At 35.9% G+C, this 13053-nt stretch overlaps 1 protein-coding gene across 1 annotated transcript in view; it reads right to left on the reverse strand.

Annotated features, from left to right (window-relative positions):
• LRRC9 (leucine rich repeat containing 9) overlaps positions 1-13053 on the reverse strand; it is a 101844-nt gene that overhangs the window by 34234 nt on the left and 54557 nt on the right. The window contains 4 exon segments of the mRNA XM_044659962.1: positions 3002-3124; positions 5470-5690; positions 8531-8708; positions 11760-11894. Of these exon segments, the coding sequence (XP_044515897.1) occupies positions 3002-3124; positions 5470-5690; positions 8531-8708; positions 11760-11894 (657 nt within the window).

The following is a 13053-nucleotide window of genomic DNA, read 5'->3' on the forward strand; positions in this document are numbered from 1 at the left end:
CCTGGGTCAGAGTGATGTGGTCTCTGGATAAAGGTTTTGTCAGTTGTGCTAATAGTATTGGTAAATTGTTCTACAGGATTGGTTTAAACCCTACTCTACTCTAGGCCTAAGCTACCCACATTCTCACTCCCACCAACCCGGGGCCCCAGGGGGTAAGGGATAAGTGAGTGATCAGGGGAGAAGTCAGGGAAGAAAGCACCCAGCACTGGGTCTCTAGGGCTTTATATACTCTTGGCTCCACTGGCAATAGGTGCTTTGCCCTATGTCTCATGCCACTGTCAACATTCTAACCAGGGCAACTGACAGGTTGTCCCAGGCCAACATGGTGCAGTTATTAATCCTATATCACAAAAATGTGGAATATGAACTATGATTGAGATTGGCTAGATGGTCATGTCAGTTCACACTCATGTACTTACCAATGAGGATAGCATGAGACCCCCCCAAAAAGGGTGGCCTCTTGAATTCTGCTGGTCTGTAGGGTGCCGTGACAGGTTGGAAGTCAAGAAGATGAACACACTAATCTGGAGAGTATGTGAAAGGGGATAATGTGTAATGCTGATCTCTGGAAAGGTAACCTGGAGCTATGAAAGTCTCTAAATGTCATACAGATGAGTTACTTTTGACCTCAGAAAAATAGGGTAGCTGCTGAAACTCTCTGAGGCGAGGCATGATGTGGTCAGACTTGTACTTCAGGAATCTCTTTGGCAGATGCAGAGAATATCCGGGCACTGGTGTATACATGTTGAATGGCCTAGATAAGCTAACAGTATGGAGGATAGTTGGGAGGACTTTGCAAGATATGGTGAGGGTTTGAATGGTAAGGGGGGGAAGTGTATGCAAGAATTATTATAAAGGTAGAATCAGTAGGACTAAACTGGATATGAGAAACAAGAGACAGTGAGGAATCAAAGACTATGAACAAGGGTTACTGTAAGAATGGTGCTACCACTGCAGAAACTGGATTAAAAGAGAATTCAAGGCTGAAAGTATAATAATGTGTTTAGACATGGGAGTTGAGCTCACTAAGGGAGAAGAATATTTACATTAAAGGGTCAGTCCCACAAAAGGAAGTATATCTAGAGAAGAAAGAGAAAGAATATTTAGAGATGAAGAAGGAAAAAACAAGTGTATAAAAAGCATCAATTAATAAGCATTTGGTAAATGCTTGCTTTGTGTCAGACACTGTAATAGATTCTAGGGATAAACAAAGAATAAATTAATCTCTACTGGCAAGAATCTTACATTCTAACAAGGGAAGACAACAAGTACATAAATAAATATAAAGAGAATAAATGCAAATGAGCACAAAGCAGTCAAACATAAGGTAGTTTGGGAGGGAGATTATTAGCATTTGGGGAGATCAAGAAAAACTTCATATAGGTGGTGCCTGAACAGCTTCCTGAAGGAAGGAAGGATTCCAAGAAGCTAAATGAAGAGGGGGTCCATTCTGGGTATGGGGCATGATTAATGGAAGAGAATGTCAATGTGAAATGAAGTATTATGTGTGAGGAAAAGAGGAGTTTGTCTGATTTCTTGTGTGGAAGGGGGAGTAATATCCAGTGAGGCTCAAAAGATACATTGGGCCCAACCTGTAAAAGGTTTAAATATAAACAAAGTTGTTTATATTTTTATCATAGAAATAACAGGGAGCCACCAGAGTTGACTGAGTGGAGAATGAAACAAGCAGATATAAACTTAACAGAAGCCACTTTGGCTGAAGTTATGTAGGATGGACTAGAATAGGGAAGAAATTTGAGACAGGAAGACCAACTAGGAGGCCACTGCAAATTTAAGATGTTAAATGAGATGTAATGGACCTGAACTAAGGTGGTAACTATTTATGTTAGTATACAAAAGGGGAAGGTTATATGCAAAAGATGTGGAGAAATGATTTGGTAGTTTGACTATCAGAGACAGAGGAAAATTAGGAGAAAAAGATAATGCTGAAGGTATAAATTTAAGTGTCTGGACCTCGCAGGAGCATCCATGGTTAGGAGATATGAAAATATCAAGAATGATAAGCTGGGGCAGGTAGTGGATAGAGTGCCAGGCCTGGAGTCAAGAAGACTTGGGTTCAAATCTGTTCTCACAAACTTTCTAGATGATTGATCCTGGGAAAGTCACTTAACCCCCATTTGCCTAGCCATTGCTCTTCTGTCTTAAAAGTTGTTACTGAGACAGAAGATTAGGGTTTGGAAAAAAATGATAAGCTAGCAAAGAAGTCTGAGGTATTATCAGACAGAAAGAGAACAAGATAAAAAAGTGGTACCATGAAAATCCAGAGAAGAGAGGATCCTAGATGAGAGTCAAGCACTCATGAATTGCTTAGCTGGATGTGAATTTGGTGGGAACAATGCTATATAAGAACTGAGCTAGTCACTTAGGTCCCTAGCTTTCTCCTCTTTCTCAAGGTGTTGTTTGGAGAGTGTGCCATTGAGGTATAGGGGAAATGCCTGTAAAATGCTCATATTATACTCTGAAGAAAAGATTATCCTTTGTAAAAACTAACTGATGTCAAGTGTTTTAATGGAACTAAGATGCTAGTCCCTGTCACCTAATAATGGAGGGAACCAGACCCACTAACCCTTCTGGGTTACCTGCTGGAACTCTAAGGAGAGATAAAGTAGCCTGGTCCTGGAGAGTCAGTGAAACTGTGCTTGTTAAACACATACATATACACTTATGCTACATATAGTACATATATATTATAGAACCTGGCATATAGTAGTGCTTAATAAATGCTCTCTCTAAAATTTATTTTAGAGATATATAGAGATATAAAAAAGCATTTATTTTATCATCTAGAATACTATATATTCACACATAAAAATTCACAATTTTAAACCACCTCTAAAAATTAGTTTTTTAGGCTTGCATTTTTCTAAACTTAATGAGGCTAGGCATCATAGTATAAATGTTGCAAAGCTCAAGATGATTATAGCTAATTAATTTGAAAATACATGACTTGTGCCAAAATACTGTAGTAAAAACAACTCACTACTGAGATTCCATCCAAAGCTTTGAGATCTGGAAGGTGGAAGATTACAAACAACCGGTAGTTTTCTTGATTCCATACAATAAGATTTCCACACATGTCTAAAATGATGAGATTGTATAAACCCTAATAAAACAAAAAACATTTTGAATTCACATAAAGTTGCTCTGTATGCTTTTTTAATTCTCTGAAAAACTTCAGTCACCCTGATCATGAATCATTAATTGATTCTATACTTGAGAAACAATGAGGCACATGCATTTGCTTCATTAAACCTCTTAGGTCACTAGGGTCTCTTCCTTTAATACTTGAAACACAATGATGGGAAGGTGATAGCAAATCATTACCCATAAGAATTAGATAAAGGAACTAATGGTGATGTTTAATTGCAGAAGAGGAAGATTTAGGAGAATATGATAGTTGTCTTCAAGTATCTGAAGGCCTATCATGTGGAAGAAGAATTAGACTCCTTTTGATTGAGTCTGGAAAGCAGAATTAGGAGCAATGAGTGGGATTTACAGAGAGAGGAAAATTTCAGCTTCATAGAACAGTAAGGGTTGGGGGCAAAGGCCCTATCAATTTTGGACCAATGAATTTACATGTGATAGGGCCAAGAATTCTGGCTGAGTATGAAGGAGACAATTATCTTACCTTCTGGGCCCTAGGCCTATTCATATATGGATGATCAGGAAAGATTTAGATTTCAGAAACCTAGGAGTCTCAAACATATAGAACTGATTGGAAATTATTAGGCAAATAACATTAAGTTTATAGCCTACCTTCAGAGATGAAAATTTGGGGACTTTAATGAATATTCATTATAAACTACAAGGAGGTCTCTGATCATAGGGAACAAACCCTGTATCAGGAAAGTAGCAAAATAATCAAAGCTAAGGACCTTGGTAGGTGGGACAATCTTTTTCTTTATTCTAAAGAACTTGGTATCTGGGTATGAGAATCTACTGTTAGGTGGATGGGTGGTCTCTGAACTCCAGACTCTGAGTAAATAAAAGGGAGAAGATTTTTTTTCTTGGTCTTAGGGCAAGGGTGTGTGAGTGTATATGTTTTCTAAACGACCTAACTAAAAAAAAAATAAACAAAATGTATTAAAACCTTTGACTGACCCAAAAGATGGGCAATGGAGAAAGTATAATTAAGTAGCAATCACAGAGAATACACTCCCACAATCCAACGGAGGCTAAAAGACCAGTATCCAATAGATATGTGCCCAGATATCTGGTAGAGTATGGAACACCAGTAGAGAACAAGCTCGACTAGCAGAGTCTACACAAGAACAATTTTGTTAGGTATTGGCAGGAACAGCATGATGTCATCCTTTGAAGGCATTTGTGGCTCCGTGGTGTAGAGCCTTGAGATGTCCTTTTGTATATACGCATTGGCCACATATATTCTTTATGTGCATTTCTCCTTTTTTTTCTACCTGCACACCCATAATTCTAGTTGATATACATATTTATGAGAAAATATGCCACAGGTTTATGGGGAAAATATTTTGTTGCTACTTTTCTTACAATGTCATTTCATTAAATGCCTTTGCTCTCAAATAATTGTGTTCTCTGACCAACTATTACTGGCAAATATACTGTTTATATACAAGTTATAATTTTAGGGTGTGCAGAACCACAGAGTACCTTGAATTTGGGATACTGTCCATGGGGGGACCTAGACTGTGAATTGGGCAGTGTTTTTAGCAGCCATATAATGGACCCTTGTGCTCCCTAAGGAAAAAACTTCTTGACAACTGGAGCTTTATAAAAATAGAACTGGTTACTTCAGGAGATACTAAGTTCCCATTACTACAGTTCTTCAAGAAGGGACTGGATGACTATTTTGTTGGGGAAGTCATCAAGGTAATTCCTGTTTGGTTTAGGTTGGACTAGATGACCTCTAAGATCACTTACAACTGAAGAGATTCATTAATAATATGGTTCTGGGCAATTCAACAATTCATAAATGTTTGATATAGGTACTTTCTCCATCCATGCAGACTACAATTCCTTAACACCTTACTAAATACTCTTTATGAGTTTCTGTGACCAAAAATCTCTATCATCTGGTTACAAATCTTTTGGTGATGAAGAACCTCTTTAAATTATTGTTTGAACAATACAGGACAAAAGAAGAAAAGGCTGGATATGATTTCCATGAGTGTCTAAGGAACTCCACTACTCCTTTCTCAATACCACTGAAAAAAATGAGGCATTTTTTTGAAGATCTAACTGTTGACAATTAATAAGACAGGGTATCTGTAACCTATATTTGTTCTCTTAACCCAATAGGGATTTTCACCATGATACATGGACTCTCTCATTGGGATATAAGTAGGTATGTATGCATGTATGTATATAAATATACATATACTTATATTCATATATGCCTACACTTAAATACACATAAAAGATTTAAATGTATCATCAAATCATTACAAACACTAAAACATTAAAACTTACCTTTAAATTGTAAATCTCTTGGTTGGTAGCGATAAAATTATTGTTTATATATAATTCAATTATGGTATAAGCTTTTTGCAAACCAATCAATGAAGTGATCTTGTTATTCTCAAGTGAAAGGTAATGAAGATGAAGCATATTTTCAAAGATGTGCTTTTCCAACCCAGTAAGGAGATTATTATTTATGCTGAAACGGGTTAGTTTGGTCAGTTTTGAAATGCCTAGGAAAATAATCAAATGCAAGAGAAAATTCAGCACAAAAGAAAAAAATAGGATTTAAAAGTGAAGTTCTGGCTGTATCCCTGGCATTCTTTGGCAGTAACAGAGAACTTGAAAGACCCTGAAGAATTAACTTCTCATTTTATTTTCTTCTATGAAAAAGGAAAAGATCATAGATATGTTTTTGGACCAGTCATATTTTGCTTTTCTCAATTGAGCTATTCTTCCTTAAATGATTAGAAAAGGTACTATTTAGGAAATGGAATTTCGCTTTCAATTCATCTTGAAAGAGAATGAGGACAGCTAGGTAGCACAGTGGACAGAGTGCCAGGTCTTGATTCAGGAAGTCCTGGGTTCGAATTTGACCTCAAACACTTCTTAGCTGTGTGACCTCGGGCAAGACCAATTTTGATCATGAATGCCTAGAGTTCCTACGTATTACCAAAGACCTCTTGTTATTTTCTGAAGATTTCCAAATTATTCAAAGAACTAGAAAATGGCAGAGTGAATGAATAGTGATTATTAATGCTTTGCTATTATTATTTAGTATCATTCAAACTAATTCTATCCTGGTTCCACCAAGTAGTGTATTTGAAAGGCCTGAAAGAATATCTTTGTTGTTTTGTGTGTCCTAAAGAATGATTGTAGAGAAATACAATATAGCTCTGTTTAATAAAGTCACAAAATCAAAGGAGTAGGAAGTCTAGAATAGAACTTCCATTTAAAAAAAAAAACTCCCTGGCATGGATATCATGTTCATGTATGCTCCTATAGAAAAAAGAGGAGATAGCTATGTTCAAATAAAGAGTAGATGCATAGTAAGAATATAGATTAAGACTAGCAGCAGACTAGTCACTCTCCCTTCTACTAGGATTAAGAACAGTTATATAACTGTAAGGACAGAAGGAATAAGGTTTGCTCTCCTCTCTCTGTTCAGAAAGGTTCATGATTAGCACTATGCTATTTAGGAATGGATGGAAGGTTTTAACTTAATTAAAATTATAAGATTACAATAACTATAACGAAACAATCACAACTGATATTTATATCTGAATCCGATGCCAGAATTTTCCGGGCCTTCATGGAACCCTAGTGTTTTACATAAAGTACATAGAAATTTTGTGAGAACACATCAATGCAAAGACTTTTAACCTCTAAAATATAAAATTATGTATGTGTCAAAATGTGGAAATATTTTGGAAATAAACTTAATAATTTTTTTCTATTTTGCTTCAAAATTCACTTGTTTCTTTTTTCTCCTGGATAAGTGGGTGTGTGTAGAAGGGTAGGGTGTCATACCCCACCACAATCTCTTAGATTAGCATTTGGATTCCCTCAATATATTTCAGGCCCTAAGTATTCTTTGATCAATTTAGTTTGGGTATTGTGATATGAAATTTTAATACTTATTTTTCTTTTTGTGTAAATATAATGCAGAGGTGGGAGAGCATGAGAGGCAAGAGAACACCTGATCAATTTAGCAATATTAAAGTATAAGAGCCTTTGTCTGAAAGGTCATATCTCTTAAAGATAGACACATATATGTTTTAGGCCCTTACCCGGAGGGCATAGTGAACACTTCTTATGACCAGGTGCTGCTTCCCAGGCAATTGGAAAGCTGAGAGTAAAGGAGAGGATTCTCGTCCAAGGAGCTGCCCCAAGAGTGTAATGAGAGTAGGAGAGCTCTTATTTAGTGTTAGCAAGACTTGCTCAGTCTCCTCAATGCTGAAGCAGAGGGAATGAAGAAGAAGCTGTTGGAAATGCATAAAGAGATGGCTTTGGTAGTTCTTTAGTTGCACAGTCCCCTTTGAAAGGAAGAAAGGATGGGAAAAAAGACATAGAATAGGCAAGATAACTTGTTTACTTAGTATCTTGTAGTATGTTTGCTGGTCTTTTAGGTCTCCAACTGCTAAAATCAAACTTAAATAAAGAGAAAAATCTTGAAAAAGAGGTCAGGATAATTTTATCCTTCTCCTGTGCCTGAAATTTTGAATCAAGCTGAACATTTTGCACTGCCTCTCACTGTTGTTAAGGCTTTAGTTAATCATCTTGACTCTACTCGATGTGATCCTTATGAAAAATTTCATTTTGTTTCAAAATCTGTTGAATAATTTTTGTTTTTCTTCAAGTCTATAAAACTTCAAAATACAATTTTTCAAATACACATTTTAAAAAGCATTACAACTTTTTTCTTTTGTTTCATGTTTTCCTTCTTGGTATGACAACAGATCTTCAAGGTTAGAACAGAGGCGTATAGCAAGAGTTTGAAGGATATAGAAGCAGCCACCTGAGCATGTTCATTTTTGTAGTGGAAAGAACTTTGGATAAGAGTACCTGGGTTCAAATTCTGGCTCTATCACCACCAGTATTACTTGGGCAAACCACTTTATTATTCTGTACCTTAGTCTTCTCACCTGTAAAATCAGGGTTTTGGACTTGATTTTCAAGGTCTCTTCTAGCCCTAAATTTGTACTCTAATGTACTTCTGTAAACAAAGCACCTTTTGTTACTCACGTCCCCCTAGAGGAGTTGCAATTCTTTGATTCTGATGCAAAGAAACTTATTATAAATTTCCTATGACTTCTTGAGAGAGTCTTGGCCATACACTCTTAGATCTATTTCTGGAGGAGGCCTTAGATAACATCTAATTCAACCAACTCACTCATTTAATGGATGAAGAAGCTGAAGCTCAGAGAGATTAAGTCTTTTTCCCAATGAGGTAGAAAAAGAAGTAAGTAGCAGAGCCAGGATTCAAATCCATGTTTTGAAAAACACTATTATTTTTTCTTGATGTATTTAAACATTTATACTGCTAAGATTTCTCATTTCTGAAACCCATTACCTTCTAGCTTTGAGATGCAGTTTCCATCTAAAGTGAGCTCTTCCAAATTAACACAAGAGTCCAAACCTTCAATTTTTGTGAGATTATTATTGCAAAATGATGCCCATCGCAAATTCACCAATTTTTCCAAATTAGTGATTTCAAAGAGATTTTGTCCATCCAAGTTTAAGGTAGTTATCTATAAAAAAATATTCTAAATGAATTTAGTCAGTTCTTTAAGAGATCAAAATATTTTAAACAAAATTTTAAGATAAGACTATTGATACCTAATGGTTCATGTTTCATATGTGCATACATACATTAAAGGAATTCTATTATAAAAAGAAGTATAAAACTTAAGACATAATTTATATAAAATTAAGTTATGGGAGACCCAAAGGTGTGTTGGTATAACATCTGCACATGTCCAGGAAGTGATATGGGTAGACCAGGAAGCAGTGGACAAACTCTAGGGTGGTAAGAAGGATTGCATTTTGTGTACAGCTCTGCCACCATCTAACTATGCAGCAATCTCCAAGCCTCATTATATCACTCCAGACATTGTGGCTGAATTCTATTGACTTTCTTGAAATTGCTAACAAAGGTCCATTTCTCATGTGTGTGCCTCTGCATTCTCTATATCCTCAATTCTACCTTCTAGAATCTTTCACTTATTTAAACATTCAACTCATGCATTCCTTTCTGTATGAAGACTTTGTCAATTTCCCTCAATTGCTCATGCCTTCTTTCTCTTCATTCCCTCCTTCATTTTTTATACATAGCAGTAGGGTATGGAGGTGTGGTGCTGTATTACAGCAGAGCAGAACAGTCACAATTTTCCCTCTTCCTCTCAGTCTCTCTCTGATATAGGGTGTAGTGACTACTTCCTTTGGGCTTGACTTTTTCTCCCAGCCTTTCCCATGGCCCCATCCCTTGGGAAGGACTTTTATTTTTCAAACCAGAAATGGAAGAAAAAAGATTGTAGACCTTCTCTACCCCTCTTCCCCTCAACTACAACCTAGCTAGTTACAAGAGAACAATATAGTTTGACTTATAGCTACAATTGTTTGTTAGCTGTGATCAGTAAAGCCAAATTGATAATTATCTCTTTTTTTAATCCTTTAAGCTCTCAGAGAACTGCTCTGGCAAACTATTATAGTTATAAATCCATGTCTCTCATTCTCCTGGGCACTCCCCAATGACTCTTCTTTGCTGCACTGGAACAAAGATCAGTAATGTAATATTTACCCTTATTCATCATATTTTAAAAACAAAATCAAGATAAAGACAAACAAATTTGTTAATTTTGGGAGATAGGTACACACCTACTTGGGAAGAGGGAGGAAGAGGAAAGAAGAGAGGAAATGGAAGAATCACATTTTGTGGGTCTAATAGAGGATGGGGTGGGGAATTTTTTTTTTTTTTGGCTATATTGCATCTACCGTAGTGCACCTTATTCACCCTCTAGATGCCATGAGCTCTAAGGCTGGATTCTGGGGCTGCTTCCCTCCATAACTTCATGGCTTACAAAGGTAGTTCTCTTCTGTCCCTACTGTTCTGATGCCAGAATGTTCTCTCAGGTTTTGTATACTTATGCTTATAACCCCTTGGGCTGGGTGGGTCAACCTGTAAGAGCCCTTTCATAAATCCCCAAGTTAGGGCAAATTCTTAAGGTAATCAGGGAAAGAAGCACTGTTTTTTTTTTCCTGCCTAAACCAGGAAGCACCTCTAGCATATTAATTGCTTTGACAATGCCAAGTCAGGGTTAGGGATTTATTCTACATATACTTATATATGTATATGTTATCTTCTCTGGTAGAATATAAGCTCTTTGAAAACAACGACTATTTAATTTTAGTTTCTGTATCCCCTGCTGGCACACTGGAGGTGCTTAATAAATGCTTATTGGTTAAGTGATTTATTTCTTCCTTTATTTATATTTTCTAAAGTTCCTTCTCTTTCTAACATTGTTATTTTATTGGCCAAGGTTACAAAATGGAGAAAGGGAAAATGGTTACAAGGGCTTATTAATATGAATTAATTTTACATTTTTAATAATGTTCTATGGATTTTGTCAAGATTAAGACTTAGCATTTCTTATGACTATTAGGAAACTGACTTCTACTTTTTAGAATTTTACTTTGTAAATGCAGTGTTTGATAGCTCTCTAGTTGTATGGTCCCCGTTTGAGAGGAAGCAAGGATAGATGCAAGACAGACTATCTTAAACCTGATGAAAAGAAGAATCCAGGAAAAGGGGTGAAGATGATGTCTGCACTGATGTGCAGACAACTTGATGTGTAGATAAAAGTTCAATACAGGGGGCAGCTGGGTAGCTCAGTGGATTGAGAGCCAGGCCTAGAGATGGGAGGTCCTAGGTTCAAATCTGGCCTTAGATACTTCCCAACTGTGTGACCCTGGGCAAGTCACTTGACCCCCATTGCCTACCCTTACCACTCTTCTGCCTTGGAGCCAATACACAGTATTGACTCCAAGACGGAAGGTAAGGGTTTAAAAAAAAAAAGTTCAATACACAGCCTATTTAAATACATTTGGGATAATGTTTAATGTTATTCCTCTATTCTTAGATTAAGTTGCTTGTGACAGAAATTAAAGTTTCATAATGAGCCCCAAATGACATGATGTTCCAGTTGACTTACATTGTGATATAAGTAAAAACTGCAACAACAAAAAACAAAATCAGAAATTGTCAGGACTTCTGATCTGCATTCCTTCTGCTGCAACTAAATGATCTTACCTGTTTTTACCTATTGATTCTAATCTGTTCACATTTCTAGACAGTTCCTACCCTTGGTAGGAAGTAAATAGACACATCCTGGCTCCTTTCATATTGATGATTACCTGTAGCTCTGGCCCAGATTCCTTGCCTGACTTCTGATTCCCTTATCTAGGCTTCTTGTCTTAGGTCTTGATTTCTATAGGCCTAATATACTGACATTTCACCTATTAATCTGCCTATTAACACTCCTGCCCCAATACCTGACACTGATCTAAAGATACCAAAACATTCCCTTTTGAGATTATAACCTGATCTCAGATTCCCAGTTCTGTGTGACTACTAGTTTCTGGCAGACTACTTTACTTATGCTTTATCTAGGTTTCTTTGTTTTGAATAGATTTTCTGATCTAGAATACTGATTTCCATGCTCCTTTTTTATCATCAATGCTCACAAAAATCAAATATAAAAGCCTGATGATAAGTAAGTTACCATAATAGCATTAAATTTTACCTTAGAATACCAATTTCCACCTATGAGTAAAAATGGTTCTGATTTAGTCATCTGTGTTAGAATTTTGGCAGAAGGCCAGATGCTAAGTATTCGTGGTCGAACTTCTTCAGTCCTGGAATGGTGTGAGAGGGTTAGCTAAAAAAAACCAACAACAAATACTTGATGAATAAAGGAAATAACATTCAGAGGCCTATCACAAGGAATTTTTTGTTTCATAATCATCATAATAATGAACATTAACTGTTTTGGGGCTTACAAAGCATTATATATATATATATCATCTCATTTTATCATCACAACTCTGGCAGTTAGATATTATTATCATTCTTATTTTATAGATGAAGAAATGGAGTAAAAAAAAGGTTATGTGACTCGCCCAGGATTATACAGCTAGTGAGTATCTGAGGCGGGTTCTGAATTCAGATCTTTTCTGATTCCAAACTCAATGCTCTAATCCACATGCCACCTAGTTTCTCAATAAAATAAAATAACATTAAAAAATATTTTTAAGAGTGGTCTATATCCTGTGCTTTTATACCTTTCTCTATTATTTAGAATATGATTTTAGATGCCTAGATTCATTTTTTCAACTTATTTTTCTATCTAGTAAAAATTATTTCTTTCATGAATTTTGACCAAGTTTAAAATTATATGTGGTTATATCTACTACACACTACTGTCAAAATTTTTTCTATTGGCATCCAATATTCCAAAGATACTTTGTCAAAAGTGTGGCATATAAAAAGAAGAGTAAAATTATCCTTGGAACTTATTAAGGGAAAGTAAGACATAAATAAAACACTTATTAGTATATTTTGATTCTTTTTGGCTATGAAGTACAATTAAATTCAATGATGGAGAAGCAATTCACTTAATACTATCTCAAGAGCTTAAAAGTCTTCAACTACATTCAAGTAATTTATTTGTTTAGAAACTCTAGGAAAGAGTTAAATTGAGTACATAGGTAAGATATATAGAGGGAACATCAGAAGAGGAGTGGGCTTTGAATTATCCAGTAGAGTCATCCCTATAGCTAATAATAGACTCAAATGAAGCATACTTAACAAGAGAAAACAAAATTAAAGTAGCATAATATCTTAGAAATTAAAAAATATACTTGTTTCTCTGATGAGCAAGGTCATGGGCATGAATTTGGTATTTAACAGGGGTTCTGAGTTAATTATGGGGAACAAAAACACATCAAAAACTGAGCCTGAGGTACCACTGACTCAGGCTCTATTATTCCCATATAAGATAATAGTTTCAATACAGTTATGTTTCCAAAGGTTGATGA

Source organism: Gracilinanus agilis, chromosome 2 (assembly GCF_016433145.1).
Source record: "Gracilinanus agilis isolate LMUSP501 chromosome 2, AgileGrace, whole genome shotgun sequence".
NCBI classification, from domain to species: domain Eukaryota; kingdom Metazoa; phylum Chordata; class Mammalia; order Didelphimorphia; family Didelphidae; genus Gracilinanus; species Gracilinanus agilis.